Here is a 27,985-nt window from a genome sequence, read left to right on the forward strand (position 1 = left end):
CTATTCAATAAGTTGTTAATGATTTATTGGTTGTAGGTAATAACTTAATAAGGGATTAGTTAGTAGTGCTTTGGTGGTGCGTTGTTAGTAGTGCGTTCACTAAGTGGTGTGGTACGCTGATTGGGCGTCGGTCATGCGTTTTCAGTGCGTTAGTGGTGTAATTGATTTGTTGGTAGTGCGTTGAATGTGCATTGGTGGTGTATCGGTGGTGCTGTGGTGGTGCTGTGGTACTGCTTTGATGGTGCTGTGATGGTGCTGTGGTGGTGCTGTGGTACTGCTTTGATGGTGCTGTGATGGTGCTGTGGTGGTGCTGTGATGGTGCTGTGGTGGTGCTGTGGTGGTGCTGTGGTGGAGCTGTGGTGGTGCTGTGGTGGTGCGTCGGCGATGCTGTGGTGGTGCTGTGGTGGTGCTGTGGTGGTCCTGTAGTAGTGCTGTGGTACTGCTTTGGTGGTGCTGTGATGGTGCTGTGGTGGTGCTGTGATGGTGCTGTGATGGTGCTGTGGTGGTGCTGTGGTGGTGCTGTGGTGGTGCTGTGGTAGTGCTGTGGTGGTGCTGTGGTGGTGCTGTGGTGGTGCTGTGGTGGTGCTGCGGTGGTACTGCTGTGGTGGTGCTGTGATGGTGCTACTGTAGTGGTGCTACCGTGGTGTTGCTGCTATGCTGCTGCTGCTGCTGCAACAGTGTTGGATGTACTACGGATGTGTTGTACTACGGATGGTACAANTGCTGTGGTGGTGCTGTGGTGGTGCTGTGGTGGTGCTGTGGTGGTGCTGTGGTGGTGCTGTGGTGGTGCTGTGGTGGTGCACGCAGCAGTCAAGGTCAGCGTCACAAGGCGGCGCTGTGAGGCCGCTAACAGCGACGCTGCCGAGACTCCACAGCGGCGAGTGCCGGGGAAGTTTTGTGAGCTGCACTTAAATTCTGTAATATTCCTGTACTTTGTGTATTACGTATAATGTTCCTGTATTTTATATATTACGTATAGTGTTCTTGTATATTACAAATTACGTATAATGTTCTTGTACATATACAAATTACGTTTAGTATTCCTGTACTTTACAAATTACGTTTAATGTTCCTGTACATTGCAATGCACGTTCAATGCTCATGTTAATTTTTGATCACGTATAATTTTTCTGTAAATTACACATTACCTGTACTATTCTCCTAAGTTATGTAAAGTTTCCCCGAAAATTTGTATTGTTTGGTTTCAGAATACGTTCAGTGATCTCCCAAATTGCGTATAGAGTTGTCTAAATTGCTTATAGTCTTCCCCTAAATAGCGTACATGCAGGCTGTTCCCAAATAACGAATAGTTGCGCATAGCCGCAATGATATTTTAAATTTTCACTAAATAGTAGCGATGTTAGTGTTAGTTATCGGGCAAATATCGGGAAGAGTCTGTGTATGGCTGAATGCGGCCATGTAAAATAGTTAACTTATAGTAAATTATTATAAATTTGAAAAAAATGCCACTATATAAATTGATACAGTGCAATTCGGTACCGCTGTTCTCATTCTATAATGTTATCCTGACAGTTGCAGTCTGCTTACCAGGAAAATGTTTATTTTAAACAATTTTGCGTATATAATCAACTTGTTAACTTTTTCCAATGAGTATTGCATGTTAACAAGCAGTATACGTATACAGTGTTTCTTTTAATGTGTTGCATTTTCGTATCATTTTGCGCACAGTATTGTTGTAAAATGTTTGGTTAATGATGAATAGAGGACTATGTATAATTAATGTATGCTGCATACGTAGTATTGTTTTGTTGTGTACGTAGTGTTGTTTTTCTGTGTACGTAGCGTTGTTTTGTTGTGTACGTAGCGTTGTTTTTCTGTGTACGTAGCGTTGTTTTGTTGAGTACGTAGCGTATTGAAAATTGGGCTGCGCGTTGTTTTTCTGTGTACGTAGCATTGTTTTGTTGTGTACGTAGCGTTGTTTTTCTGTGTACGTAGCATTGTTTTGTTGTGTACGTAGCGTTGTTTCGCTGTGTACGTAGCGTTGTTTTTCTGTGTNGTACGTATCGTAGTTATTCTGTACGAAGTGTAGTTATACTGTACGAAGGGCATTTATACTGTCGGTAGTGTAGTTACTGGTAGTGTTTTTCCCTTTAAATTTTTTTCTGGCAGTATTCTTAGTGTTTTATTTCATTTTATGTCCACTCTGTGTTTTTTGTCTGTGAATATAATAAATGATCGTTTGTAAGTATTAAAATTTGAAGTAATTTTTCTTTATGAAAAAGTTTGTGCATGAGAAGAACATTTATTTCGACCAAGTTTGTGGAAGGATCGATGAACTGCTAAAAGTAAAATAAATTTCATCATTAAGTTCATTAAAAAATAATCGAAATATATAGAGGTTGATGATTGCAGGTTTGCCAGAGTGAATACATTAATTTTGTAAAGTGTAATAAGGAAAGGAAGGCAGAATATTCTCTATTCTGTCAAAAAAATTCACATTCATGTAATTTTTCTTCTATAGCTCTGAATGCTTCTCAATGTATATTCATCAGCTGCGATTAATTTAATCGAGATAGAAGAACATGATTTTTTAGTATCATATATGGAAATTTACGCTTATATATCTGCAATAAAAAATTGTAAATTAATATTATTTTTCTCCTATAGCTGAAAATGCTTCTCCCTATAATAATCCGCTACGGTTAATTCAATCCAGGTAGAACATCATGACTTTTTAGTATAATGCTTGGACTTTTACACTTAAATGTCTTAAATAAAAAATTTAGATGAAGTCAGAATCGAACCAAAACGATTTATGCTCAGAAAAATGGCTATAGGAAATTTTAAAGCAAATAGATGTGATAGATCAAAGTTTCCTAAAGTCCCATGAAAACTCTACGGTTTCTCCCACCAGGATTTCAAAACAAACGTGTCAGGAGATATGATGTCATTTTGTATTCACTGACTAAAACGAAAAAGTTTTAATCGATGTATCATAATTTAACGTATTATTATGACTCATAAAACTGGGTATAACGTTGACTTCTCATACTTAATGAAATTTCTCAAAACTTTGGCTGATAATGAGGCTATAATATGCCACTGAAGGAATTCGTGATTAAATGTTGTGGTCATTTATACATTATTCAAATCCATTAGTATAGAATTTTATTACCCTACTACGTTACAACGAAATCAGTTGCTGGAGAATTAATCATCAATTTGGTATGAAATTAATAAACTCAGAGTATGGGGTCCATAAACATTCCTCGTTTCCTGAAGCTCAATGTTTCTAGTTGTTACCGCAAGAGGTCGCTGTAAAGTTGTCTGCCAGACGTAAAATTCGAAAAATTGATCACGATTTTCTGCTAAACTTTTGGTTTTGCAGATATTTTATTCTGAGTCTAGATTAATTATCAATTTTTATTTATTTTGGCTTAGACAGAGCAGATATAACAATCAGAGTGTTGAGTTCTATTCGAACTTTAGTGTCGGCAGGATAGAAAGTGCGCATGCGTGCAATGGCGGATTTGCCATAACTTGAGAGCAGAGTTGTGCCCTAATCATTCAATAATTTCTCTTCTAAAGTGCCTTGTAAATGTTTGTTTTCTTTTAAGATATTCTATAAATGAATGCAAAACCTAACTGAAGGTAAGTATTGTAAATCTTAATTGAAATAATTTTGATTTAGCCTATTTAAGACCTAAAATTCATGAAGTTTATTCATCAGCGTTGAAATCTAGGTTTAGTCCACCTTCACTCTGGTCTGTGCACTGGAACGCTGCACGTAGTGTCGCCGTAATTGTTGTATAATAAACTAATATTAGTATAAATACCTATTGTATGAAATAATTTATATTTGAAAATATTTTTTCTAATTTTTTAAATTTTCAGCAAAATTTTATTTTAATTAGGATTATACATAGGATGAAATGAAAGTTAGATTGTGAAGAGTCGGGTTTCAATTACCTACTTCGGTCATTTCCAAATACTCCAATTAATGAAACTTGTTTTCGTATTCTTTTGCCTGTAGTAATTACCTAACAACTTTTAATTTCGCACTTTTTATGCCGGAAAGGTTGAAGTAGATCTTAGTTATATATTCACACATTTTATAGTATTTTTTTGGCGAATTTAACTTACGTGATATGAACTACGAGCTAAAATTCGGGATATATATACTTCACATCGCGGTCGAGGCGTCACGTACTCACGTTTGTTATTTGATGTTTAATTTTGAATAATATTTAATGAAGTTTTAACTTTTAAGATTTATAAATGATTAGTACTTGATTTAATGAGTTATCTGTGCTTCTGAAATTCTTTTTAATTACGATATATTCTATTGATTGAATTTTTATTACTTGGATTTTGAGAGTAGGCCTACCTAGCTACTAGCTACAAGAATTTGAAGAAATTAAATTGGGTTTTAAACTGAAGCAAAATATTAGTGATTTTTCTGAGATGTGTCTCTAAAAGAATAATTCTGTAAATTTCAAAATTATTAGGGCCTATAGGCTAGGTATTTTATTTTAATTGCTGAACCTAGCTAAATAAAATATCGAAAGGAAATATGAAAACAGTACCTAGGCCTACTTCATTTCCATAGTTATTTTGATGGAATTAGTCATAGGCTACAAATTTAATTTTCAGGTAGCCTAATTACTGTTGAGCTTTCAAGTTTCAATTACTTTTTCCAAAATAATCTATGCTAAAGTTTGTAATAAAACTTTTTTTAGTCTCAGCAACTTTTTAAACTTGTATATCTACACATATTTTCTCAATATTTTTTTTTTTGCTATTATTTTGAATTACAAATACCTACATGAAAAAATCAGACACTTGCTACTTAGAATTATTTCTATCAGATGAATTGGTTCTTTTCAAGCATATATAGGCTACTTTCATAAAACAGCATATCTCATAGGTATTGTATTTTGTTTTCAAAGCAACTAATTTTTAGCAGATATTTCAAGTTTCTAACAGTATAGGTATAATTTATTTTAAATTCTATTTATCTTCAAAGATTTTCACTTTACAAAAGTGACTTGGGTAACTTTTCATTTTAATCTAATAATGCAGACAATACCAGATTCATTTGTATCAATCCTTGACTTAGACTTTGAGATATCATTTGTTTTGGTTCTTGAATCTTGAATTAGGCTAGTTGAATATTGCTGATTTGCTGTTATACAAAAATCTGAGGCAAGTTTTTTCAAACTATGTTGAATTAGCCTAGAACGTACTGTACATGTTCAGGCAAGAATACTTTTTTCTCAATTAAAGCCCTAAATTATTATTTCTAATTTGGAATATTGGGCAGAAGTTTTCCAAAATTTTAAGCAAATACTATCATTTCACAGGTGATTTGAAAAAATCCCTTGAAAAAAATAGGCAGTTTTTCTTAATTGATAATGAATAAATTATGGAAAAGCCAAAGGAACAAAGGAAATTGGCTAGATTCACAGGCATTTTTGTCCAATTCACAGGAGCCTTCTGCCCAATTTTTGTTCATCTTTCTCATTTTAGGTATTAGCTCACTCATGACTTGTGATTAAAATTTCACTATCTATTACTATAATTTCCTTGTTCCAAAGCAACATATTTTTGAAATTGTGTAAAATTTTGTATTCTATTTAAGTTAGCCTTCAGATAATGTCACATGTTCATCAAAAAGTTATGTTTGACCTATAACATAATTTTTTTTGCCTTTGAAATAGTTTAAAATTCTATTATTATATAGATGTTAATGAGGCCATAACAAGAGTGCAGTTCAAGAGATGGTATGAAAAAATTAATTAGGTACCATAAAATGGGGTAACTTTGACCACTTTTTTTTCAAAATGATGCCATTTTTTTACTAGATAAGTTAAACTTAAATTGAAATGTGCAAAATACAGGTCTATACTCTAGCTTTACTCACCATAAATTGCTGGCTCCTGCCTCTCATAGTTTTGATGTAATTTAAAAAAAAGTGATGGTCTTCGTTACCCCAGCTCGTGGGGTTTCTTTGACCGGGTGGTAAAATAAATTTTATTTTTTGGTAAAATAACTCTAAATAACTCCAGGTTGTGGTGCATTGTAGTAGAACTCTTCTAGTTACATTATTATTACATATGCAAAAGACAAATTTTAGGAAAGTGTCATAGTTTGCAAATGGGAGGCGCCGACCCCCAATGGGCAAAATGTGACCACCTAATGGCAGCCATGACAGGGTAACATTGACCGGTTTGGGAATTAAGCTAAAATTACCATATATAAGACTCTGTAGAGTCTGGAACATAAAGAAAAAACATTAATAGGTGTATCAAACATAAAATATGTTATATAGGTACCTATGGTAATTTTAACTTAATTTCCAAGCAGGTCAATGTTACCCCGTCCCGGCTGCCATTAGGTGGTCAAAGTTCCCCTATTGGGGGCAGTGCCCCCCATTTGCAAACTATGAAATTTTCCTAAAATTTGTCATTTGCATATGTAACTAGAAGAGTTCTACTACAATGCATCAAAACCTGGAGTTATTTTACCAAAAAATAAAAAAATTGGAGGGGGTACTCCGACAGGCTTTAAATAATAGCTCTTTTTTGTGGGTCACATTATTAATTTTTTAACATATTAGATATGCAAACTCTTTAAATCTTTCTATTGTGTTACGTAGCCTCAGTATTAGGCCTTTGATGGCCATAGACAAAATTTTTCTATGTCAAATCGTTTTTGAGTTTTGGGGGTTCTTGTTAAAAAAATAAAAAGTGGTCTAAGTTACCCCGCCGGTCAAAGTAACCCCATTTTACGGTACAACTTCACGAGGTATTCGTCATTTCATTTTTAAATGTCAATGTTTTGATTCCGAGTTGAAATTTGTTGCCAAATGTGTTCAAATTGTAGAGTGATGAAGACATTGGGTTTTTAATCAGAAGATATTGTACTGCCTAATTGGCAGAAATCTAATTGCTTAAACTCGCGTAATATATTTATTGTATTCCCCAGATTAATATGGAATCAAAAATTTTCCTATAGTGCTGAAATTGGCCATTTTAGGAAAAATTCAACTTCTCATAATTAACCTGGGTGATGAAAAATTCAATACTTTAATACCAAAAGTGTTCAATGGAATTCTAAAATGATTGATCTATCTCTAGAATGGGATACAAAACTGTGTGATGATGTGATCTAAATTTTTAATTTAAATTTTTAAATAACTTACATCATTAGCATTTGTGAGTGTATTGATACTGACAAAAACTTTCACATTCGCTTGAATTTTTGGTGTGGCAGACCACTAGGTACTTAACTCTCATTCATGCTCTGGCTGCAAGAAGGAGGACAATGTTCTAGGTTTTTGATTTTTTAATCAAAATAGAAATTTGTACTGAGAATTTGAACTTTTTTAATCACAGCCTGCTTTTTCTTTTGGCTATTTTATGACAAATAGCAAATTTTGTTACTTGAGTACCAGTACTGAACTTATGAAGGAATAATTAACTACAAATTTCACTGATACATATTGCATTTTTAGCAGCTAAGTTCTTGCCTGGTGTGCCTGCCATGATATTTTTAAAACATTCAAGTGTTTATGATACATTCGGTACTATCTAAAAAATATTTTATATTCACCTAAAACTCAACCAATTAGATCCCTGATGAACATATTATTTGTTAAACAAAGGAGAATGGAGTCCCAAAGCAGATCATCTATATAATAAAGCTGGTCATGCAGAAATTCATGGCTTCATTCATTATTCTTCTTGTTTACTAATTATAAATTTTCATAAGCACTTATAGTCATGGAGTCTGTTTGCTGTGATGTATGACCCATAGAGTTACATTTCTCAAGAGTGTGTCACTTGTGTTGCAGGGAAACAAGTCGTGTTGTGTGCTACTAACTATTACTGCTGCTGGTGTGCACTGCTGAAGCTTCTGTCCCTCACACCTTTGCCTTCATCCTGCTGGTATGTTGCATCACATCTCCCATTAGCAAATAAGACTCCTATGACATATTCATGGTACATGAAAATTATGCATTACCTGCTGGTATGTTGCATCACATCTCCCATTAGCAATTAAGACTCCTATGACATATTCATGGTACATGAAAATTATGCATTACCTGCTGGTATGTTGCATTACATCTCCCATTAGCAATTAAGACTCCTATGACATATTCATGGTACAGGTACATGAAAATTATGCATTGTTAAAATGAAAAAATTTCTATAGTAAGACTCTTTTTGAAGTGAGAAAGCAAAATATACTGGGTTTTCTCTCCTTCATATTCTGAAGTATTAGTAATCTAATCTCAAGTTGGATAAGAACTTTGGTGAAATTGTCATGCAAAATATAATATTCACATACAATCATATACAAAAGGAATGTGTCTGTACAGGAAAAAATGTCTGAACATAATAATAATAGGCCAGGAACCAAAATTTATTCATTAGTTTCCAGCATATTAAAACTTGATTTAGATTTATATTATTCAAACCATGAAATTTATTCCAATGTCTTCCCCATTTTCATCAAGAGTAAAAACCAAAAGTTTACATACTTACTAATTCAACTTGGCTCCTTTCTTAAGTAAAGAATGATCTCGTGTAATTTTTTAAGTATATATTAATGACATAAAAATTGTGATTAATTAAATCTCCTTTTTTTTCCTCTGAATTTTTAAATTTAATATTCAAAATTATCTATCCAAGCAATTTAAACAATTACCAGTTATTATATTCCCTAAGAATAGAATTGGAATCATACCCAAGCCCTGCTCCCATTATCCCACCCTGAACTAATGTTCTACCAAATGAAATATCGATTAAAGGATGACCATTTCAAATCCCCCTTTGATATAAAATTCCCAATCAACTCCATTTCAAGAATTTTAGGAGACTTTAATTTTTATGTTCAAATCCAACTAAATGTTCTACATCTCAACAAAAATTTCAAAACAAAGCTCCTTCCTAATTTTTTACTGCCACTTAATTGAACCACCATCAATTGGATTTCTGATACAATTAATATCACATAACTATTGGGACTGTATACATTTATTTGTAGAGCCTCGACTTCATATTTGTGGTCAGGTGTCAAATGCCCATGAACACAAAACTTGACCTTTTTTCTAATTTTGGATAGATATCCGCTACATTTTATTTCGGATATTAGCACAAACTAAAATTTTGATCGAGATCAAGCTAGTCGAAAAATATGAAATATATTGGGAATTTAGTGGGGCTATATGGGAGGTCTAGGAATTAGTTGGGAGCAGCTCTTCTAAGCAAATATTATTAATTTCTACTTCATTAATTTGCTACCTGATACTTACAAATCATTCCTTGTTTATCATCTTATTCTCCTTTTAGAAATTATTTCAAAGCCATCTCTTTATTTACTACTAAAAATTTGTCAAATGTCATTATTTTTATCTTTACATCTGATTTTTGTCAATTATTAATCTTGATGTGTTAAGTGTTTTGTAAGTTTGCTTCATTATTACCCTGTGTTATCTTTTAATATTTTAACATCTGTTCAAAGCAGATTAATTGGATATTGTGGTAAGTTTGAAGTGCTAAATGCAAATAGCTGTGCCATTGCTCTGAACTACAACCCTGCTGTACATACCAGCTTTTCTCCATCATTTGGTGCCTTGCATGATGCTTATGATCTATCTTACTATGTCAACTTTGGATCATTTTCAGGGAAGAGCAAAGTATTTTTTGTAATTCATTCATTGTTAATTTGATCAGTTCATTTTTTGGGGAAATGTTCACCTCATCCAAGTTTTTCCATTTGTATCAACCAAGGACTTGTATTTCACATTTTTGTGATGTTGATAACATGGTTTTCTCATTGCTTCATTATTATCTTAGTGGGATTGAAATATAGATGTCATTAGCTTCAATATTATTCATTGCTTTTATCATTAGTCTGCCTAAGTTGCAAGTAGAAAGAATTTTAAAGAAAATAAAATACCAAATGAATTCATCACAACGTCATTGAAAAAATTTTTGCAGGCCAGCTCCATCATGAGCTCGAAAGCTAAGTGAGCTGGTGACAGACACAGACCTGACATATGAAAAGTTTTCTATGAAGATATGGTATATTAATTTGGCAATTTCTTTTTCTTCTTTTTGGCAATTTCTTAAATTTGGATTTTTAAATTCTTGATTATTCAGTGCTTCATGGATGATAATCATAAATGAAGTTCAACTATTACGCACTTGCCAATAATATTTGTCAAAACTCTAAGCTGTTTCATCATTAACAATCTTCTGTGTGTAGTCTTGCATAATTGCTCACACAGCTTCCATAATGATGTTGAATTGAATAGTTGACATGAATTAATCTTGTAGCTCAATTTTTGATAATTATTTCTTAAAATTTTAACATATGTTTACATCACACTGCAACAGGTTTACAATTTTACATGCTACTAAAGTACTAATTCAAGTATTTAACACTAATTATTACCCTAGGTTTCTCTGAGTCCATTAATCCTTGGTCATGTAATGACATGTTTTGATTATCCTGCCATTTTATTAACATGCAATTAATTTGCTTGAATTTAACTCATAACCATAATCTAATCACATTATCAGGTCATTAACTCTGGTGTTATTAATCCTTGTTCATCAACGTTGAAGTTTGTGTTTTTTGTTGTGTTGGTCTCATTTTATCTGTGTCCTCAATTCTCATCAATCCCTTTGCTTGTTTCTGTTGATTTTAGGCTAATTTCTCAATCAGTCTTGGTTTTCTTGATCATGTCAATAACTCTCAAACCTTGTTCTAATTTTTGCCCTATCCCCTTATTTTAATCTGCTTCTATTATATGAATGATGAATGTTGGGATGAATTTCAAGCATTGATTTCAATTAATGAGCAATTTTAGTCCTTCTGTGGCATTTGTTGTGACTGATAATTTGGGTTTATACTCTGCGCATTAGTTTGATTCTAATTTAGGCATTTAAGGAATCTCAAATGTGGTCTGTAGAGTAGAAGGCAGTGCGAAATATATGGTATCAATTGCAATCAAGTTGTCATTGGTGACTTAACTGTTGAAATTGTAGTGTTGAATATTTACAGGGATGAACTCTGTTTCCTGAATGGGTTTTATCTTGCTTTGATTTATTCAAAAGCAAATTGATTGTAATGAAGTTTTTCCGGGGTGTAAAATTGTGATGAAATCCATCTGAAGTATAATTTTTTCTTATTTGCTAAGGTATGAATAAAGGCTAAATATACATGTTACTATCAATTTTGGTTCCAGACGTGTTCACTGTACATTTTTAAACTTGAAATTTCTCTACTGAAGAAAATCGGTGCATCATGTTTATAGACTAGGCTTATGGAATGCTAATAGGACCAAACTATTCTTCATCTATTCTTGCCATCACGAACGCAATTGGTTTCCTGAAGAACCTGACTATGAGCTGACAACCTATTGGTTCTAACTTAAAATAAGATTATAAGTCCCTTCTGGTACCACGAGGTCTTGAAGAAAGATGGTTTCTTCTGATGGTGTTCAAATTCATTATTATTTATCATTAGATATTCTGACGAACTGTACACAGGGAGAGAAAAAATATCTCCGTCAATTTACAATTTTCTGAGCTACCGACAATTTCAAAGTATCAAGCCTGAATCTTAATGCTTGTTAATCCACATTCAATAAAAGTCGGATCTTGATAAAATATACAGATCACGAATTCTATCAATTACCAAGATTTTTTATCTCTTGTGTACAGTTCGTAATGTTTTTAACATCGATAAACGGTTAATTTTACAGGTTATTATTTCATCTCCTATTTAAATTTATAATGACGTGGGGTTGCTGGTGTGGCAACTTTGAGGCAGCGTCGATGCTCTTGGTTTATAAAATGTTATCTTCGTTGCCGTAAGCCTAACAACAAATTCCAAGCATATCTACTGCACAAATCATACTGCATGAACCTGCAAACTGAATAACCTCAAATTATTCAGGCAACCATCGTTATATATATTAGATCAGATGCCAATGTTTGCATGCTAACCTAACCATCATTTATGTAGTTATTTCTAAAGTTTAAATGCTCATCAATTTTTTTTCGCACTGCCGCTAGTTTTATTATGCATGTTCTTTTTTCCTAATTGCATTTTGTTGATTAAGCTTCGGGTATTCTTGCTGACTAATGGTATTTATCACTCCATAGTGTATATTCCATTTTATTGCACTGACGTAATATACATCTATATATGATGTGTATACATATGCGTAATATGCAGAGGAAATTTACATTTCCGTGCGTTTCATGGTGAATGATTCAATTTAACAATTGATTTTTTTTAATTTATGGATTAACTTGCGGTTCACTACGTTTTACGATATGCTACAGTGCATCTCCTGTAGTCTTATGTTCAATTCAAATACTTAACTATTATTTTTCTCGAGTCCATGGATCATGTGACTAACCAATGAACTTCAACTCCCTCCCGCATGATTGTTTACAACTAGTCATTTCAGCACCGATCTTCACATGTCCACTTTTTTTTTCGTTAGAATGTTGACAATTGTTCACTTCTTGATTGAATTACCACTTATCCAATTAGTCTGCTTTCACTGTAATGTATTGTTTTTATGTGTTCTGAGTGTCAAAGCATAAATAGAGACTGTCCATTTGACACGTATCTAAAGTCGATAAGAAATTTTTAAAAAAGGCGTATCCGGAAACCAAGTATCTACACAAATGTCGTTGAATGTAGAAACAATTTGTTTATTCGCTAATGCCGAGCTACTTTGCGCACGTGACGAAATGTCATTCAATGATTTGCTTGAAATAACTTGACCAAGGTGGCGCATTACCATTCTTTTTTTTTTTTCAGAAAACAAATATCATTCGTCCAATCTAGTAAGAACACTGGTAGGGCGCTGTTCTCTGGAAGTATTATTGAAACTATATGATCAGTTCCAGAGGAGTTGTATTCTATGCTGACTATTTCAGTGACATATTTTGTATGAATTAGCCTGCTTAATTCCAGGTATCTAAGGTATTCAATCACATACCTATCATTGAAATGTTTTACGTTTCGACAAAACTATAACAGATCTAATTATACTTTTTTATGTATAGGATTTCATTGATGTAGGAAGTTCCATTTCACGGGTACATAATCGCGTGAAGTTGTGTTTATCGGAAGAAGTGATAACAAATGCGATAAGTCTTCTCATGAAGTAACAGCTGAACCTACGCTGTCACTATTAGCTGTATTTAAATGCGTTTCATTGTATTACTGCATTGCTTGAATTTTCAAGCTTTATTTAGGTATAGACAAAAATTTGTACGGAATAGCGTGATTTCACTTATAACGTTCCATCATTAGTTTACCATCATTCGCAAAGTTTTTAAAATTCTTATTCACGCTAAAAATATCTAGCCCTGAAAACGGCATTGAATTTAAATTTCTTAGAACATCAATGCGTACGTGGTGTGTCGAGTGTAAAATGTTCCAAAATTTCTCATTATATCGCCTGCGTAACGATTGTGTGATAACGATATCCTTCTGAGAAAAATCGTGCCTCAAACCAGAATGAGACATAAGCTGCCTCCAATACATAAGCTGACTTTGTTGGAACTTGGTTGATTTTTGAGCATTCAGTTCAGGCGTCATTAGGATTTAGTAACTACTGTCTCCGCGCTATTAATTACTAATTAGTAATTTAGTCTCCACGCCCCGCAAGGTTCTAGGTTTTACTTGAGATGGAGAAGTCTGGCACTGGAACAGAAATTCTTAATGACGGATTGACTGCTCGTTATGCTTTGACACTCCTTTGATTTGCCTTTTAATAATTTTGTTTGCTTTGTTTTTTTTTAGTTTTTAATTTGCGGTTATCGTTTGCAGGTGGTTGTGCAGTAGGAAGTACCTTAGCCCTGTTTAGGACGCAGGAACATATGTGTTAGTAAGTGTGCGCGGTACGCTGTATATCTGATGTGATGGCAGCTACAGCTACCTGCGGACTAGACTCCTCGTCTAGCCTCCTAGATGCAAAGCTCTTAGTTCCGCTTGCCGAAAACATCGTTGCCACACCAGCATCCTCGGTAATATCAACGAGCCCTTCGTTAGGCTCATGCAACTCCTCATCCTCTCACTCAATGATGGTGTCACCCACAGCCACTCCCACGTCTCCCTCACTTACAGACGCCGCTGCCTCTTCTCCCTCATCTTCTACCTCCACTAATCCTGGTCCGATTTCAACGTCTCCATCGGAACAAGAAAGGGTTCTTGATCCGACCGTCTTGATTCAACTTAAAGAACTCGACCTCGCCATCCAATTAAGAGATCAGAACAGGGTTGACGGACGCAAGACTCGCTGGATCGAGCACCGCAGACGTCAAGAAGAGCAAGGGTCTCCTGGAAGCATATCTGGAGCTTCCACGGGCTCTAATTCAAGCCGCAAACGACGATCGGGCGGTAGCGTAGCAAAGCATAAGAAAGAAAATATCGACGTTTCGAGCGGCTCTGTTTCACCAATCAAATCTTCAAATTCTTCTCCTAGCAAAACAGATGATCCGCTCTCGTTTCATGAGTCAACTCCTCATGACAATAACAACATCACTCCGCTCAAGTTTCCACCAGACTATACAGATTCAAGCACCATGAAAATCGAAGTTTCTGAACCCCTCGTGGGTTCTGTTGAGCCTTCAAATGTTTTGCAGACGATGAAACAGCAATTCTTACAAGACACAACAAAAGAAACCGTTGTCGACTCTGCAAAGCTAATCAACACCGACTCAAATGTCGTCGAAATTTCAGAAATTGTACCTAAGAAGAAAAAAACCAAATCTGCCACGGCTGTTTCATTGCCTGTTGGAAGGAAGAAAATTGGACGACCTGCTAAAAAACCTAATCGTGTTGCGTTGCCGAACGGCAAAGAAGTGCCTGGCACATCGAAAGTCCAAAAGAAGAAAGTCATGAAAAGCACCACAGCAAATGGCAACAATGCGCCGAAGAAAGTTTTAGCTCCTTTCAGCAACTTCTTCATGAAAGCAAAAACCCGAGGGCTTCGCGATGTCCGTAAGCCAGACGGAGAAACTCCCGATGGCCCTTCCCTTCTTGGTGACCGAAACACGGGGTCCGAGACCGAGTTAGGAAGTACAAAAGCTCCTATTATCGCTCCAATAATACCTTCCAAATGTCTCTTGATAGCTGCAACTGCTAAGGTGCTTTCCAACAAAGGTGCTGCGGCTTATAAGAAAAAATCATCCCAAAGCATCGTAAAATTAAGTGCGGGGGTTAAAACAGCGAAAAAGTTTGAGGCTAACGGGAAGTTTTCCAACGGAGAACTCTCTTCCAAGACCAAAACAATGGCCAAAGTCCTAAACAAGAAGTCTCTCAATAAAAATAACCCTAGCGACATTCCTGACACATCTATTTCGAAAGACTCAGAGAAACAAGCAGCACCTTACGTCTCGGAGGGCGATTCTTCGGAGTCAGCTAACGATGCCTCCAGACGTGGAAGATCTCGAGGTTCGAAACGTAAGCTTGATTCAAATTCAATTTCACCGCCACCCAAGTGGAGCAGGAAAACTTCGACTGTTGTGGCTGAGGTTCACAACTCAATGAACGGTGAGCCTCAACAGTCGCTGGCTGGAATCCCTAAGCCACAAGTTGCCGGTCGGAAGCGTAAACCTTTGACACCTGTTAAAGGTGCCGAAACATCTATTAATCAGTCGTCCAGCGGTCTGGCATCAAATGACACGCAGTCGTGTAAAACTGATTCTGATAACAAAACTGATGCCTGTGTTCAGAGTTCATCGAGCTCTAGTTGTGTAAGTGCAGCTAGTATGACTCGACATTCTGAGGAGGAACCATCCAAAATTTCTAATGTGAATCAGATCGGCAGCAACGGTCATGAAGTGCTTCATGTTGGCCTTCAGTCGCTTACATCTCCCAATGGAGTATCCACTGAAAATCGCAATTTTCCCGTTTCCCGCTCAACATTGTTAGGTTCTTCACCGCGTCCGCCTTCAGCACTTCAATCACATTCCTTCACAAATGGAGTCACTACTCATGCGATGATGGAGCAAACGTGCAATAGTTCGACTTTGCCTGAAGATGGCTGCACTCAGCCTTCTTCCCCTCGAAAAAGAACTTTATCTCCAGTGAAATTGATCCGCACAGGTGTGCTCAAAGCCAGCACTACCAACGACAATACTTCTCCCACGACTTTAGTGTCACCAGTATTGAAGACTTCTCCGTCTTCAAGTTGCAGTCCATCTGCAGGAGCTTCACCTCCCTTAATAAATGGCGAACACAATGGTCCGCCGTTAACTCAATCGGTTAATGAAAAGCTTGATGTGTCGAGTAGTATCAAGAAATCACCTCAACCTTATACTGAAACCAAAGTAATGACAACTGATATCCCAGTTGATATAAGTGATAAAGAAATTCGTACAAAATCTCCAACTGGATCCGACTGTGATAATAACAACAGAAATGAGCCCGAAGTTGTTGAATCTTCCGGTAAAATCAAGGAGAAATCTATAATGACTGACACTGCAAATTCTGTGGTTAAAGAAAGTGGCAAGAATTCTGACTCGATTGATGTGAAGAAGCCTCGTCGCCCGCCTCGCTTCTTGAAAGCACTGTTTGACGACGAGGGTGTACAGAATATGCTCAATAGCATCAAAACAAAAGAAGTAGGATTAGATGGCTCTTTCTCTTCCTCTACTGAAATCGCCACCACTCATAAATTGAGACCCAAACGCCCCCCTGAACATTCCATGGCAATTTCACCCGAGCCTGACCTAGAGGTCTTCTTTTCAACCGGCACCGGTAAAAGGAAGAGAAAATGTAACGAGGTAGATAGTTTGTACTCGGACGAGGGTGCCGTCAACATGATGACAAGTTGCTCGGGCAGCTCGAGACGAAGCACTCCGGTTCAAGACGAACCATTTCTTGGTAGTGCAGCTGCTGAGGATATTAGCGTAACTCATGGCAAGGATTGGAGTACCCGCGTGTCTCTCAATGGTAATGAGCAATACGTGGACACTGCTGGTTCCGTGATAGCCAAGCGCAAGCCCGGTCGTCCACAGAAGCAGAAATCCATTTTGTCCAAGTCGTGTTCTCCGTCTTCTGCCCCTGATATCGTTATTGAGTCTGAAATATCTATCCGAAAGAAACCAGATTCTTCATCTTGGAAGCCAGATGATGCCAACGGTTTGCAACTATCCAACGTTACCAAGAACAAAGTTTCTAATGGTCATGAAGTTCGAATTGACTACGGTAACGTCGGTGGTAGCACGAATTTGGGGTTGAAGGCTAACGTTCAATCTTTATATGCTAGCAGCGTCGTATCCAGCAATGCTGCGATTTCTGTTCCTTCGTCTTCGGCCAACGCCCATCGCCAGGGCAATCAGTCTCCTGTTAAAATCAGGAGGATTGATCTTCCCACCAGCCCAACTATGGCCAGTGAGTGTCCTTGTCTAATAACAATTCATTTTTATCTTATATTTATGCGTTTTTTTTTCTTATACTATATGTTTTTCCTTATACTATGCGAGACAAACGGTCAAATTTCATTCAATTAGTGCCCAGCATCAAAAAGCAGTAATGTTGAAACTTTAGTTCAGAAATGGTAGAAACGAATCTGATACTAATCCAATTTGCCCCTGTTTATTTATGAGCAAAGATTAGATGCAATAACCATTTCTTACGTCGTAAACTAGGCTTAGACTCGCTGGTGCGGAGTATGGACGAAACCAGTGGCGTGGTGCCGACCTCAAGTGTCGCCTTCGTGCCCAACATCGTCCCTGAAGACATGGTGCCCCCGGTGCGGGGCATGCGAGGCCTCATGACGGTAGACGGGGGCATCTCTGGAGGCCTGAGGCAGAGCCAGCGCTGTTCGGTGAGGCAGACGGGCGATGCTGCCTCATTCAGCTACCGAGACCTGGTGCTGCGTAAGATGAACAACTTCGTACACATCATCATGGCTCCTCAGACCACAAAAATTAAAAATTCTCTCAATTCCAGGGTAAGCTTCTGATGCATTAGATTGCTTATCGATTAATTTTAATCGCTATGAATTCACGAGTAAGATACTTTTCATTCACGGTCTCACAATTTGCACGGTTTATGTAACTCTAATTTTATCAAGAAATTTATTGATTAAATAATTCAGTTGACAGCGTTTGCTATACGTACGTTAGTTGCTAATAGATCAGTCCTTCACTCAATTGCACTGATCGTGTGTGGTTTATTTTATTTTACGTTCTTCGTGCATCCCATGAATATTTATTGATATTGTTCATAATGTTCTTGTTCGTCCTGTAATTCTTTTTCTGCAGATTAAACAATATCAATAAATATTGATATCACACGATATGCACTTGCAATTTGCAGATCCTGCGCGAGCTGTGTGATGCGCTGAACTCGTTGCGCGGTGACCCGAGCGTGCGGTTGGTGCTGCTCACCTCGAATGGCTCGAGTTTTTGTCAGGGCGTCGACCTTACTTCGCTGCATCACGCCCACCCTGAGACTCGCAACAACCACGCGCAGAACCTCGCCAGGGCCATCAAGTGCGTGTGCTCGAAAATTGTGAAAATATGTAGCAACATGAAAAAATTATTAAAGAAATTGTGTGGAAGAATTCATTCAAAAATTGTGTCGTAGGTTTTTCGTGCCATGTGGAGACTTATTGGAGCATCTCCTTCGTTGGACAAAGAAGTGAGAGTAACGTCTAGTAAGAAACGTCTATGGTATCTTCCTGGTAGATTTTTCTATTATTGGTGGGGTGTAACCAACGTTGCTACAGTAAGATTCATGGATCGGCATTATCGAATACATACCGTATCATGTATTAAGAAACTGAAATTTAAATTTTTTCTAATTATATTGACATTTGAAATTAAGAATTATTTATTCGTCAAATACCCGGTCAGGGTTAGATGGTGTACTATGAAACAGAGGAATTCCCTTTTTACTTTCATTTAATTGAGTTGAATTCAGGCTGTAGCTTAAAAACGGCTGTTTCTACCCCGTTAAAGAATGAATCCGCAGTAATCATTGAATCATCGAAACGCCTGTTTCGCCTGCTGATTAAAACGCCTGTTTCGTCTACTTATCAAAACGCCTGGCTCGTCTGTTGATTAAAAGGCATTTACGTTCTCAGGGAGTTCCTACGCATGCTGGTGCAGTTCCCTAAGCCGATCATCGCTGGTGTTAACGGCAACGCAGTGGGGCTGGGGGTAACCATGCTACCGCTCTTCGATCTGGTCTATGCCAGCGACAGCGCCGAGTTTTACTTGCCTTATTCCAAGCTGGGGCAGGTGCCTGAAGGAGGCGCTACTTACACCTTCCCTGCTCTTATTGGCAAACTACAAGTAATGGCCTTTTCAAAAATCAAATTTTTTTCGTTGATGCACGTAATTACGGATGCAATATAATATGGTGTGTGTATCCTATTATTTATTCATGTTTGTTACCCGACTAACAGACTTGAAAACTTTGTGGAAGGCATTATTTATCGTTTGATGTAGTGAATTAATGCAACAAATGTGAGTTATCGTTTCAAATACTTGAATAAGATATTATTTGACTATTTCTAGTGTAGCTTCGTTAACAGAAATGTATTGAAGGAATGAGCAATTGTTTTTTTTTTTTCGTTGAAAACTGATATACACTGAAATCCTGGTTTTTATACCCGTAGATTTTTTTCAACATCATATTTCTCTGTAGTATATTATAACGTAACGCACATTGGAATGCGCATTATAATGTAATTCAACCAATTCATTAGTCCGTGGAAATTATCCTCGCATCATTATTTATCGCTTATTCCTAAAGAAATTTGTTTCCCCGTTTCTCCTTTCATACTGACGGTTCTTCAAAGAAATTATGTATCTGGTATTTGTTGATCAGTAATTTATGTTCATGGTTTAGTGAAGGTATAAGTTGTGTATGATAATGTGAAGCCATTAGAAAATCAAGTTTTTAGACCTCTATTAACTTTTGTTTCAGGCAACCCGTTTGTTCATGGGCTACAAGTTCAGTGCGCGTGAGGGCGTAAACTTCGGCCTTGTGTCTGAGGTGCTGTGGCCCGCAAACTTCCAAGAAATGCTGCTGCCCAAAGTCGCTTTGCTGGCCACCCAGTCTTCACAGGTAAGATTATTGAGGAGTTTGATATCTCAAAGATGTATGAACTTATGAAGTGACGTAAGAAGTATTAAAATTACAATAACCTATGAAACGTATTTGAATTATTTGAAAATTGAATGCCAGCCATCTTCGAGGACACTCCATTTTTTCACCCTCCTTTCTAAGACGTGTCAGCATGCTTAGGATCAAAATACATTCTGAAAATATCAATTTAATGCTATAAGAAAAGACAGAATCTCTTTCAGGCATTCGGTTCTAAGAATTTTGGGTATTAATTATATTTTTATTGCTTGTTTTAGCTCTTTATTTTCAAGTGAAATCGCTTCCAATCCTAATTTGAGTGTACCTACTTGTTTAACAATCCTCATAACATTTCTTATGTAAATTCTTTCACTCTAACGCATATACTACCTATTTATTATGAAGATGTGAAAGTTTTTAGCCGTAGTTTCTTGGTGGTTGTGGTGGGTAGTGCGGTGTGCACACGCCCTCAAGAGTGCGACCGTAGTGGTGGGGGTACGTGTGGCTGGTGGTGCGTTGAGCTTGAGCACCACGAGGTACGAGACACAAGTGGTGCACTGGGCAGGAACACGTGAAATAACTCTCGTATGTATCGGGCCGCACAGCGCTGCAGGACTCGTTTGTTCCACAAGCAGGCAACTGCAAAGCAGAGAATATCATGCAAAACCACAATATTTATGTATAAAGTTGGTCATTGATGTGCAGTAAATGATCTAAGTTGCCGAATTGCTTTTTTTCAATTGTGCGACGTAATACTGCATTATTACCCTCTATTGAACCGCTCTGTTCTTGTTTACTCTTTGCGTTCAAAGAAGAGCAAAACGTTTTACATTATTGATTCAGGCGCGTTACAGAATTTGTCCTGTCATGTAATGCTATAGGCGTATTTTATTTCTCAAACCACGGAATATGGTTGTTTCAACAGTTTTAGTGCTAGAAAAGGCTTTTACGAGTACGGATGTTGTTGATCAGTAGTATACCGATTACCCACTCACTGTATCACAAACATAGTTGTGTATCTGGGTTAGAAGTCGACTCCGTTGAGGATCATCGCGTCTCTCTCGTTCGGACAATTTGAGTTGAGTGTTTCGATGCTTCCAATACCGCGGCATCTCACATCGACATTTCAGATGAGTGAACGAGTCCGTTATGATGGCGGGTTTGTAGCTCTGAGATGCTGGTTCGTCTTTGGATCGCGAATTGTGTAGTGCATACCGTTCTTTGAGCGTTACTTCGAGACCAACCTGTCGGTTAGTACACTGTTGCATGTCGCGAGTGTCCGATGGCACATTGCAGAACTGCACAAGAGCGCCAAACTATAAATTATATTCTGTTTCTCTGCATTAGCATTTAGTGATAATTTCATTAAGTTATTTGTACATATAACTTTTTGAAATCGATTGTCAATTTGTTCTCGCTATGGCGCGCAAGTTTTGCTTGGTTACTGTGCGCTATTCTTGTGTTGATCTTAAGTCTCGACAGCGTCTTACATGCAGCTGTGCTCTGTTGCTGATGTGCTGAACCAAAAGCTCCCGTCCTGCAGCTGATTCTTCTCCGTCCTGAAAAACACGTCTTTTTGTTATTACGATAGTTTGGAACGTTTTATAAACAGCACAGCTTGTACTAGGTTTGATGTCTTCCCTCGTGTATCAGACTAATGCGCAAAATAAAATTATGTATTGCCGGCCTTCTATTGTGTGGCTACCGTAAACGTTACGAATTTTCAAGTGGCCTGTATTTATTACTCTGCTGGAATGATTTTGTAAGTTTTGCTAGCCATTGACGTACCAGAATTTGGTCTCGCGTGGCGTTGCTGTGGTCAGTTTGCTGGGGATTGACAGGACACGGCGTGTGTCCCGGACACCTACAGAGACGCTCAAGCAGGGGCGGCTTCCAGAAGCGATCGTGGCGTAAGTTGCATGCCTCCAGACCGGAAGAACTGCACTCTGGGAGGTCACGTTCACTGCTCCGCTGTTTAGTATGCAGTTTATTAGCTTATTTTTATGGCATCATTTCCAGGATGAGAACCAAAATCGTCAAAAACTTTTGTGATGAATTCCAATGTTATCGTCAACATTAAACAAAACTAGAACGTGCAATATTATGCTTGCTTGTAGTCTAACCACATTGTTGAACAAATTATTATTTTACTCAGAATTAAAACATATTTCTTTTGTAAGACATCAAACGCCGAGAATTTCATGCGCAAACCGTAGCACGAGCATTAATTTCGAGTTTTGATAGCGGACGCATCAGACGTGCGGTTTCTAGTCCGACTCACCCCGTGACCGTAGGCAATGTAATTGCCTTTATTGAAGAGAATGAGGTGATTTGCGAAGCCTGGTAGTCTCGTGGCAGAGCTGAACTCCGGAACTATCAGAATAACGATTAGGCTCAACCGTACCGATTTGATCATTATTTTATGCACATTTATGGAACAATATTATACAATTTTCTGTTTAGATTTTATTTTAATGAGACTCGAGCCCTAAAAATTATTCAGCTCTCAATGTAAATTGGTTGAATATATTTGTTTGTTTTTTAAATTTATTTTTCTTGACCGTTATTGTGTGATTTCACACACTAATTGCCATCGCTTAAACAAAATTGAAGTTTCATCGAAAAGGAGCTTCAAGGGACGAAAGGATCTTCTTCTCGCATTAATGTCCTTGCGGTACGTCTGTATCTTCAGGCTGCCAACAGCTAACTGAGGATCTTTGTTCGCCAGCTTGGGAGCTCAAGACTCGCCATATTTTCAATGAAAGAAGGCTCTTATTTTACTTCCCTGCGCTGCCATTACTGCTGTTGTTTGACATATCCTGATCCCATATAATCCTGTTATTCCTTCTCCCGATGTATAGTTGTAGTTTTTTCACGATTTTTTGCTAGGCTCCACAGGGCAGTTTGCCGTGTTTATTAATTATTACAATCTAGTGTGTTATCTTTACAGAAATCGATTTTACCTGTCTGTTATCGATTATAATGAAGAATTCTTGTAATGTTACGAGGTTAACATGCATATTTTTTGCAGAGCATGGAGACTACGAAGGCGCTGATGAACCATCAGCTGCAGACGCGGCTGGAACTAAGCCTGGAGAACGAGTGCAACATGTTGCAGAAGCAGTGGATTTCTCCGAACTTCGAAACTCTGAGCCGACGCTTCCTCGAGTCCCACGCTCCTCTCATGCAAAAGCCTGTCGTCGTGCCTCTATGAGTTGTATGGCTTAAATGCTGCTTCTGTAGGCTGATTAATTTTCACATTCTACCAATTAATAATTTTGTATTTATAGCATCAGATTGTATCGTTGTGAGTCATGTTCGTTTCGCATGCCTCTTTATTCCTTGCCGCATATTCAAATGCGTCATGAGTTATTTATACTTTCCGATTATCAAATGAATATTAGAGTTTCATCACTGTATTTGTCATTGTTAAGTGACCGCGGTTTTATCTTGAAATGAATGAGAGAACAATGTCCTCACTTTATTTTGAGTTATGATGCAAAGAGGTTCACGTTATCATAGATGATGCCTTACATTATATTGCAGTCATGCTGCGCCAATATTTCAATAGTATACTTGCCCATCGTTAGCATTTTTTTTTCTCGACTTCAATTATTTAGCTTACTTTCGCAAGCTAAACTAAATTCGATAATGTGAGCCATGTTCTCCCCTGCCGATATCAAGTTTTTTCGAATGATAGAAACTTAAGCTTATCGTATTTCTGTTCCTGTTTTATTCACTCATCCTCTCCCTGACCTCGCCCAGCTACAATGCTCTGTGTTGTGGAGCTTTGATGTTGGTGTTTGAAAAGAAGCCAAATTTTCGGTATATTTCCAGAGACACTAATCGTGAATTTGATCACATTTAAACTGCATACTCCTTTCTTCATAGTTTGGGTAGCAATGAACTAACTATGTATGATGTTGATGCTCTTTGATGATCATCCATCATGACATTTTGAAACAAGTTGATCATTTTTTTTTTTTCGGGACTGTCTAGTTGTTGATCTCATGAATTTGTGAGAATACGTTGCACTCAGCCTTCTCGGCAATAATATTGGTTTTATTTAAGTGCTATAACCAAGAATAAAATTGCATTTGATTGAATCAGTGTTATACAAATAAGAAAGTATTACACATTCTGATGCTTCTATCCTGTTGACCGATATATTGAAATTGACTTGAATTATTAATGCCTATCGCTCGGTCCAATCTTTTAGACTATTTATTTGCCATGTTCACCGACTTTGATTGCCTCTTTTCTTGATTTTGTATGTAGATTAATTCTCTTTATGATTTCTGTGGTTATAAGACCTACAACAAATAAGCTGAACCAACGCTAATCTTTATTTTATTTAAACCAAGGGGTTTGCTAATGTTCATGCTTAAAGTTTACTAGCTCTGACAGGTGCAATTTCATTGTGACATTTTCCTTGTCTTGCTTTCGATTGAAAAAAAATTGAAGTTGTAAATAAGGTTTAGTTCTTTTCTTATTTCACTCAGCCTCTTGTATTCCATAAATCCAAGAAGTACCAAACTTGGCGCAGTGCACGCGTGGACACTTTATGTTAAGGCTTGATAGATAAGTAACGGGGTGATCCGTCATAACACTTCTTTTACGAAGTGGATTTTACTATATTTGTGAATATTGAGTACATCTTTGAAGAATTGACAGAGCTAATTTATCTCAACGTTTTCTCGAAAGTTTTTTTTTTATGTTAGGACTTGCTTTTAAAATTTTTGTGAATTAAAGCCTCAAAAAGTAGGTTCTTTTAAAAAATTCTTATCTATTTTGTGTATTTATTTAAATTATTTAGGAAAATTATTTTCCCGATTAAGTTCTTCCAAGTTAGAAGACGATTGTCGATATCAAGTTTAATTTTTTGCCCGTTAATGATGTTAGCTTGAAGATTGCACTCTTTTTTTTCTCTATTTTAAGCATATCAAGTATTTTCAATAGCCTCAAAATTGAAACAGAATGACGTACCATTAAAAAACCGAATGGCATTTCAAGTGTCCTCTTGTCTGTACGTCAGTTTAACAAAATGGCGTATTTTTGGAATAAATACAAAAAAACTTGAGCAACTTCATTATTGTGGTGTTGAGGATTTTCTCGATGGTGGTTTCAGTGACACTCTGCCTGCTCTGAAAAATGTTTTAATGTGAAAGCAATTTCTATCATTATTGATTTTCCGTTTATTGGTTCCAGGATTGGAGCTTATTTAATGTTTTCTTATTTATTTCGGAAGATAAGCGGCTCCACTTGACCGATGTTTCGTGTTATTCTCGTATAATTAACCGTCCAAGCAGCAGTTCTGAAGCTCATAATTTGATCGAATGGTCGTTCCATGTAGTATTTCTCATTGAACTGCGGGTAGTATTTCTACTTGAACTTATAATGTAATATCATAATTAGTTAAATAAAATGTAGGTAACGAAAAAGCAACATTCGGTCGCGGAGGGGTGACCTGAGCTCTTGAAATAGATTGCTGATTATCAATTTCATGAACACCTGAAAAATATTGTTGAATTCTATGGAAACCAACTGGTTTCAATTCAATGCGTTCCACGGTCTTGCGGACAATATCTTTTAGTTATGTACAGCGTATTTTTTCGTAGTTCGATTGTTATTTGATTTCAAATGATATAGTATGTTTCTTTATGATTGTAAATATGATTTTTTTTCTCGAATCTTGCTTCAAACTGTGATGGTTTGGAATCGAGTTCCAATTCTCTGCCTATGTTACTGTCCATTTAGATTTCATCCTCAGTTTTCACCAATGAATTTTCAGCACTCGGTTCACTAGAAAAGGCATTCGTCCTTTTGCGTAGTTTTGCCGGCTAATCTTGTATTTTTTCAAATTTATTGCTGTGTGTACTCGTTATCAAAAGCAAAATTGCCAGAAATATAAACGTCATAATTGCCTCGAATGATTTCAGCTCAGCTCTAACAAAAAATACACTGTTGTACAATTTCCTGTCAGACCAACCGAATGTGTAAACAAAAAACCGCTTAGTGCTTATAATTTCAAAACTGTGTTAAGCTACACAATTTTTTTTTTATGTTGCAGTTATTGAACATGGGACGATGTTCCTACCAACGATACATCTCAATTTTTTACATTAAACTTAAAATGACAGAATTATTAACATTACATGCAATAACTTCATTCTTTAGTCTCGTATAAGTATGGCCAATCTTTCCTTCAAATTCGTTGTTCGTTCAACTATCTCTTACTCTTCTTTAATATTAGTCTTTGTATCATATAATTTTACTTTGTGTGTTTTGTTGTACATTTTCAGCTAGAACCGCGAGAATATTTTTCGCTTTATTTCGAGTGCACCTACTTTGCTGCATCTCTTTCCAGTAACTCCTCGGCTATTCTAAGGTTCTTGGCGATTAATAGAGTTGAACATTGTGTAAGTATATTTTAGACTTGCATCTATTATTACTAGCCGATGATTCTTTAATTCTTCTGTACGCTATTGATTCAAGCTCTGCGATTTTAGCCTATTCGGATCAAACATTAAACTACAACAAAGAGTGTTGGATATCACGAAGGTTTCGCTAATGTATAAATTGATCATATTGATTTGGAGTTTCCTTTGGGTTCGTGACTAGCATTGGCTTTGACCAGTGCATTGTCTAGATCACGAAAATGTGGCATTCTTTTGGCCTAGAACCATTACTTGCATCGCTCGTTTGCAGCCTCGTCTAGTAGATGAGCTTTTTGTTTGATCGGTTGTACATGTGAGATTTAAATTTCGTGATTATTCATGAAGCTCTATAAGTTTCGTTCTAGCCTGCCTAAATTATTAACCATGGTTGAGCAACGTTTGAAAATTAAAATTGTTTACCCCAATGAGCGTCAGTGACGCGACTACGAAACTTTTGATGTTGGTTTAGTGGATTGGTTCGATGCGATCCTGTTATGGTGGGGCATTATTTACGACCTTCATTTCAATTCTCGTTTTTTTGTTTATTGCCCGTAAAACATTGTGTTTAAGATTTTATGTTACCCTATTAATAGGTTTCTATGAAGGGAAGAAAATTCTTTTAGACGTTACTACATAGTTGATGCTTTTGCTTTTCAGTAGTTAACATTTTCGCCGTAGTTGAATTTTGCTCAAAGGAACAGAAGCAGACCTGACTATCATTGTTTCCTATTCAATTTATTATTTAGTGAGGTTTAGCGGTGTATAATAGGGGCAAATTTTAACTATTTCGGCCTTGAAAGCTTCATTGTAAGCGAGCTATTTTTCTACATTAACTATGCTTTATTTATATATTCAAAAAAAAAAGAATTTTTTTATTTTCCCTTGTTTAAATTTTACTTGATTTCCATTTTATTAACACGCCAAGAATTATTATTTTACGACACCATCAATAACTTGATCAATTCATTTATTTTTATTTTGTCTGACGTCTCTACGATCAGAATTTTATAAGGACATCGCGTTTTGTTGTGCACCGTCTTCGAGCTCGTGTTGGTGAGGCAGTTAATTGGGTCTAACGAGCGGGATTTTCACTCATTTTTATTCATTCTTCCTGGGCTGACGTTACGTGTAAGCGGTTTTTTTTTTTAATTATCGCAAATAATAGTTACTTTTCTGTGAGATGTCAACGCTGCCAGCTTCAGCGCGCTGGTCGTTGTACACCTACCCTGTTTTAATAAGGCTTATTTTGGGAGTAATGTTGCAAGATTGCTCGAGAGTCGAGGCGCTATTAAATCACTTTTTCCTACCAAACTGGTTGCCTTGGTATGAAATTATTTGCATCGTGTGCAATTCCTATATCGTTCATTTAAACAATTAAAATAGTCTTTAATCATAAATGGCAATACTAACAAGGACAAGACGACGTGTTTATCAACTCGTGC

At 36.8% G+C, this 27,985-nt stretch overlaps 1 protein-coding gene across 2 annotated transcripts; it reads left to right on the top strand.

Annotated features, from left to right (window-relative positions):
* The first annotated feature begins 3,578 nt into the window (after positions 1-3,578).
* Positions 3,579-24,530, top strand: LOC108678804 (cell wall protein RBR3). Of its 2 annotated transcripts, XM_018167286.2 has the most exons (8): positions 3,579-3,612; positions 7,817-7,910; positions 13,831-17,400; positions 17,658-17,962; positions 18,331-18,506; positions 19,100-19,310; positions 19,948-20,088; positions 23,138-24,530. In XM_018167286.2, exons 3-8 carry the CDS (start codon positions 13,923-13,925, stop codon positions 23,318-23,320), a joined length of 4,494 nt encoding a protein of 1,497 aa, XP_018022775.1. In that variant the 5' UTR covers positions 3,579-3,612; positions 7,817-7,910; positions 13,831-13,922; the 3' UTR covers positions 23,321-24,530. The 2 variants fall into 2 exon arrangements, with proteins under 2 accessions (XP_018022775.1, XP_047738740.1); XM_047882784.1 differs by lacking the exons at positions 3,579-3,612; positions 7,817-7,910 and having other exon boundaries at positions 13,699-17,400.
* The last annotated feature ends 3,455 nt before the right edge of the window (positions 24,531-27,985 follow it).

This window comes from Hyalella azteca, unplaced genomic scaffold (genome assembly GCF_000764305.2).
Source record: "Hyalella azteca isolate HAZT.00-mixed unplaced genomic scaffold, Hazt_2.0.2 contig11277, whole genome shotgun sequence".
NCBI classification, from domain to species: Eukaryota; Metazoa; Arthropoda; class Malacostraca; order Amphipoda; family Hyalellidae; genus Hyalella; species Hyalella azteca.